Below are 5,988 nucleotides of genomic sequence, written 5' to 3' on the forward strand. Positions count from 1 at the left end.
CCCTTTACCCTCCCTGTTTCGCCACTCACACCACTGGTCCTATAGGGCTCATCCGTCCTGGATTCCCTGTATTTTCAGTTCCTATCTGTACCAGTGCCAGACTTGCAAGATCGAATTTGAGTCACTAAGGGTTTGAAGTCCTGTCAGATGCTAACTTCCCTTTGACAGGGCTTGATCTTGGGCTCTGAAAACGCTACCGTTGAGACAGTGGAACCGTATGCCCAAGTCATTCCAAACGTGCTTACGTGATTTCCAGTGGCCAAACGGCGTGTTCATCTCTGAGCTCCATTTCTGAAGAGTCGAATGAAGAATTCAGTCCCTCCGCAATCTTGGTCACATGTCACGTGCTCAGGAGCCACAGGTGGCAGGTGGCCCCGTGCTGCTGCCGTGGGTGCCAGGGAGTTGATCTGACCCTGCGGCCCCGCGCCATCCTCACAGTGGCCCCTGTGCTTGAGCTCACTGTTGAGCCTCTGTGTCCACCCGTCTGCCGGAGGGCCTTCCTCGCTCCACCGCCCCTCCACTCTACCAAACACGGTGCCCAAAGCATGCCACACCAAGTCTCGCCATCCCTGCTCTAAGGAGCTTCCTGCCCGTACCTCTTCCAACACAGACCGGTTTGTCTTTGTGCCCTGTGTGGGGACGGCCCCCACACAGTGGACCATAAAGGACTAGCCTGGAAGACGTTCCTGTCCCGAGTGGAGACACTGGGGGGAAGGGGAGAGGCTTGTCTGGGCTTACAGGAGATTCATTGGTCTGCTTGACCCTTTCCTCAGCCCTCCGGCTGGTCCTTCAGGGTCAGAGTCCTGTCTTGAGCAAGCTCTCCCCTGCTGACTCGCAGCTACCCCTCCCCCTGTCATTCTGTCACTGGCCACCCCAGAGAACTTGACTCGACAGTCTCAGGTCAGCTGTCAGCATCTCCAGGCTGGACACAAGGCCATCTGGGTGGCCTGGGTGGTCCAATTCTGGTGGGGCCCCTGCCTCTTCCTCTGTCTCCTCCTTCACAGTTGGCACCCACCCCCCCACCCCCATTCCCCCACAAGTGCTACTCCGGGCTCCAGACTGTACCTTTGGCTCCGAGGGAGCCCCTGTGAGTGCTGCAGAGGGCCCAGGGCACATCACGCCAGTGTTTTCTGTGACTATGAGTGTTATTCCCAGCAGCCTCTGAGGCTTGGGCCTTGAGGGGCCACCCTCTAGGGGCCCGGCCAGAAACATTGCCCCCTCTCCCCCTTCATCTGCACCCAAATCAAGTGAAGTCCTGCACCCAAATCGAGTGCCCGTGGGGTCCTGGCCCAATGCTTTCCTCTCCCCCTCTCCCTCGTGTCTGGTCAGCGCCTGGCTCCAGGATGGGCTGAGCAGGTTGGGGTGAAGGCCCCAGGGAAAGCCCATTGCTATTGGGTCACCCCACTCACAGGGACCCTGCAGGACTGTTCACTGGGGCCCCAAGCTGCCAGCTTGCTTAGGATGCTTTCTGTCTTCCTAAGCATAGCTGATAGAGGGGACCGGCCCCCACTGAGGAGTTGCTCCCACAGCTGTACTCAAGAGTGGGGGGACCTCAGCACCAGGACCCCTGCAGAGGTCGGGGAGCTAGAGCCCCTCAGCTGCGTGCCTCAGGCAGGACACTGAGCAGAGGTGGGAAGGGCCCCCGCCTGCAAGCAGATAGATCTCTCGGATGCATCACAGACTCAAGCTTCCTCCCTCTGTGGAAGGGGGCTGGGCCATGGAGTTGTTGGGGGGTGGGTGGCTGTCCCTATTTAGATGCACCCCACCCCAGGCCCTTCCAGTGCCCACACCTCTGTTGCTGGGAGCCTGACCCAGTGCTTACCCTGCCCATACTGCTTGAAGCGCGTTGCTACATCAGGCAGTGGATCGTTTGGCTCCTGAGGAGCACCCTGCCGCTGTACCCACTCCACAGGTGGCAACAGGGAGCACGGGGCAGCGAGGTTTCACTGTACTGGGTGGTGGGAAAGGCGCCCTCGCTACCCATGGGTCAGCTGCGCCTTCTCTCCTGCCTCCTGCTCCGCTCACTCTCCCCTCCTCTCCCTTCAGGGTCCTGAAGGGAAGCCAGGCAAGCAAGGAGACAAGGGCCGGCCTGGAGCCAAGGTACCCCCACCTCCTTCCACCCACATCCCTGCCACGCACTCCTGCTGGGGCCCGGTGACCACTTGCCTCCTTCCCTTGCAGGGCGCCAAGGGCTACCACGGACAGCTGGGTGAGATGGGCACTCCTGGAGACCCCGGAGCCCCTGGCACCCCAGGCCCGAAAGGGTCCCGGGGCACTCTGGGACCAACGGTGAGGACCATGAAACTGGCATGCGGGTGGAGAGCCCAGCCACGGGGCAGGGGTGACCAGAACAGAGAGGGAGGCACCAAGGTGTCCCAGGGGCCAGGCTCAATGGTCAGCGAAACCCCTGGGTGGCCGCATCCCAGCGGCTTCTTGTGGATCATCAGCTCCTCTCCCCTGAAAAAGCACCCCAACACCACATGTTGCCGGCCAATGGTCGGAGTCCCAGCAGCATCATGGTTGAGCGTTGGGCTGCGGCCTGCAAGGTCAAAGCCACCAGTCCCTCCATGGGAGCAAGGTGGGCCTCTCTACTCTCGTGAGTCGTTGGGGTCTGGAACCCTCACAGGGCAGGCTACCTGTCCTCCAGGGCTGCTAGGTGTCAGCATGGGCTTGATGGCAGAGAGCTGGTCTGGTGGTTTTTAATGGCTTTCCCAAGGAGCCCTGAGGGCGGAGAGTGGGGGCCTCTAGCGGCCAGCAGTTTGAACCTGCCAGCTGCTCCCTGGGAGGACGATGCAGCTCTCTGCTCCTGGAGGGATGTAAAGCCATGGAAACCCACGGACAGTTGTGCTCTGAGTCGATGGCCGTGGGTTGGGGCTGGAGGAGGGCACGAGCCCTGGGGGCACCATGGTTACAGCACACACACCCCCCCATGCCAGCTGAACGGTTGGCAGTTCACCCACCCACCAGCACTTCCTGGGGATAAAGGTGTGACCGTGTCCCTCCATGAAGTCCCATAGCCACGGGATCCTGTGGGCGGCTCTGCGCTGCCCTGCAGGGGTACTGGGCATCGTACCAACACGAGGGCAGTGGATTTCGGTTTTGTTTTGCCCTCTGTTGACTTCCGTAGCACATTCGTGTGAGGCCCTGGTGAGAGTTAGGCAGTGCTTTCCCAGGGGAGGGGGTCCCGAGGATGCGGGTGGGGATGGTCCAGGCCATGACTGTGCTGTCCGGAGGGAGGACCCCCACAGGGGCTGCCACCTGGGGTGGCATGCTGGTGACCCCACTAGGATGAAGCAGCACCTCTCACCAGTAGCTGCAGCGTGCTGGCCATCAACAGCGCTGCTCTGTGGTGTGGACCCATTCCTGTGGTGTAAACACTCACATCCCAGCACTGCTGAGCCCCAGCTGCCACTGAGACGCTGGGGGGCGGGGGGGGGGACGCTCAGGCCCCCCATGATGTTGTTTCTGCCACACAGGTACTGGAGCGCACATAGCCTTGGGCTAGTCTCAAACTCACTGCCACGGAGTCGAGTCTAGTTCATAGCCACCACACGGGACAGGGTTGGACTGCCTCTGTGGGTTTCTGAGACTTTACATCTTCCTGGGAGTAGACAGCCTCTGCTTTCTTCTGCAGAGTAATTGGTGGGCTCAAACAGCTGACCTTGTGGTGAGCAGCTCAGTTCTGGCCCACTCTGTCACCAAGGCTCAGGCAATAGTTAAGCGTATGAGCACATTAGGAAGGGGCGAGTTCTGAGTGTGTATTACTTTGTATCAATTTAGTTCCAAGTTCAATTGCTTGAGTTGTAACAGCAGCTCTGTTTTACCACTGGAGGACATCGGCTCTCCTGACAGGGATGCGGAAGGGTAGGAGCCTGGAGGTGAGACTTGCCTAGGTTCCTGCCACAGAGCCAATGAGGGCCTTTCCTCCCACAGGGTGCTCCTGGCCGGATGGGGCCCCAAGGAGAACCGGGACTGGCTGGTTATGACGTAAGATGAAATCTTAAGGAAATCTCCCCTCTCCCTCCTGTAGGAACTCTGTCCTACCACCTCCCAGCTAGCCAAGGGTCACAATGAGGTCACTCAGCAGGGCCAGGGAAGATGGCATTGTCACCTGCCTCTGGACTGCCTGGACCCATAGAGGAGCAGGGGCACAGGACCGCCACTGGGCAGCTGGAAACGGCCTCACGGCCCCCTTTCAGTGATGGGGGCTGCCGCTTGTCTCTGGGGGAGGGAGACAGCCCAGCTACTTCTGCACCCACCCAAGGGTGGCGGGGCCAAACCCGCTCACTTGTCCAGGGAGACCAGTGCTCTGAGCCCTGCAGTGGGTGGGAGCAAAGCTGGAGCCCAGCCACATTGTCCAGTGTCCAGTGTCCCCATCACTATCTGGCTTGGGTCCCTCTTGAGCCCTCTGACCGCACCCCTCCCTATCCCCAACCCCCTCACTGTCACTACCTTGTTTTCTTTTCTTTCTTTTTTTAATCATTCTATTGGGGGCTGGTGCAGCTCTTATCACAATCCATCCATCCATCCATTGTGTCAAACACATTTGTACAAAAGTTGCCATCATCATTTTCAAAGCATTTTCTTCCTACTTGAGCCCTTGATATCAGCTCAGCCCCCCCACCCCCCCGCCCTTATGAACCCTTAGTAATTTATAATTTTTTTCCATGTCTTACGTTGACTGCTGTCTCCCTTCACCCATTTTTCTGTTGTCTGTTGCCCTGGGAGGGGGTTCTATGTCAATCATTGTGATCGGTTCCCCTTGTCTTCTCACAGGGACACAAAGGCATTGTGGGACCCCTCGGGCCTCCTGGGCCCAAAGGTGAAAAGGTGGGTCTTTGGTCTTGAACAGCAGCCGGGCCCTGGCATGCATGGGTTCACAGAGCAAACTCCGGGTACCTGGGGCATGGGGGTTCTGGGCCGACCGCTCACAGCCCTCCTGGCCAGGGAGCCACTGCCCTGCCTCAGCAGGACCACCCGATCTGTGTATGTCCGGTGTTTCTTTGTGGCTGCATGGGTGGGCAGTCATGGAGACAACTCGGGCCCTCGGGGAGCTTCCAGTTTGGCAGGGCCAGCAGTCACCAATTGTCATGACTACTGTAGCATCAGCCGCTTTGACCCCAGGCAGCCCTGCGTCAGGGGGCCAGAGGGGGGCGGGGAGGCTCCCAGCAGAGGAGAGGACCCTGAGCAGGCTGGCTCAGGAGCCCAGACTCCACGAGGGGGAGGGATTGCAGGCAGGCAGGTGTCTGGTCAGTGCTGCCTGGATACTCTGCAGGGTCGGACGGCAAGGGCCAAAAGGGCCACCTAATCACCTACTCACACCACCCGAGGGGCCATGCTCTGTGACCCCAGGCTCCACGTCCCCCCACTCACTCAGCTGTCCTGTCCCCTCGAAGACTGCCCCTGCCCGCCCTCCTCGATCTGCCCTCTTCTCCTCTGCTGCCTGTCAGCTCTCCAAGTACTGACTAAATCCCATGTCCATGAACTGCCCCGGCCTCCAGCAGAGCCAACCAGGCAGCCGGGACCGACCCAGAAAGGAGGAGGGGGCAGGGGCCGCACACCTGTGCTCTGGGCCATCTGCAGCCCCAGAAGCAGTCTGTGTGGTGGACCCAGGCCCTGGGGTGGTTCCTCCCAAGGAGGACATCAACAGCATGCCCCACTCTGGGGGCCCAGCCGCCTCTCCCACAGATGCTTTTCCTGCCTCATGATCCATTATTCCCCAGTGTCACTGGGAGTCATGCAGACCTCCATCCGACTCTCGGGACTTCTGGGTATAGAGAGGACTCCGTGCATCCTGGGCTCTGAGCTAGGCAGTGGCGGTGGGGACGGTGTTGGGGAGGGAGAGGCGGGCTCTGGTGGAGACCGGCTGAAAGTCAGTAACTGAGTTCAAAGCCTCCTCTCGGTTTATTCCTGTGGCCTTCACCATGACCCAGGCAGAGGGCCATTCCCATAGGACAGCGGCGGGGGGTGGGGGTGGGGATGTAGGGC

General features: G+C 60.0%; 1 protein-coding gene across 1 annotated transcript in view; it reads left to right on the forward strand.

Annotated features, from left to right (window-relative positions):
• The window catches only part of COL27A1 (collagen type XXVII alpha 1 chain), a 141,458-nt gene that overhangs the window by 115,126 nt on the left and 20,344 nt on the right, over positions 1-5,988 (forward strand). The window contains exons 38-41 of the mRNA XM_045296543.1: positions 2,047-2,100; positions 2,182-2,289; positions 3,934-3,987; positions 4,777-4,830. Coding sequence (XP_045152478.1) covers positions 2,047-2,100; positions 2,182-2,289; positions 3,934-3,987; positions 4,777-4,830 — 270 coding nt within the window. The remainder of the gene's footprint in view (positions 1-2,046; positions 2,101-2,181; positions 2,290-3,933; positions 3,988-4,776; positions 4,831-5,988) is intronic.

This window comes from Echinops telfairi, unplaced genomic scaffold (genome assembly GCF_000313985.2).
Source record: "Echinops telfairi isolate 266 unplaced genomic scaffold, ASM31398v2 ScPeMD7_7410;HRSCAF=8448, whole genome shotgun sequence".
Classification (NCBI taxonomy): domain Eukaryota; kingdom Metazoa; phylum Chordata; class Mammalia; order Afrosoricida; family Tenrecidae; genus Echinops; species Echinops telfairi.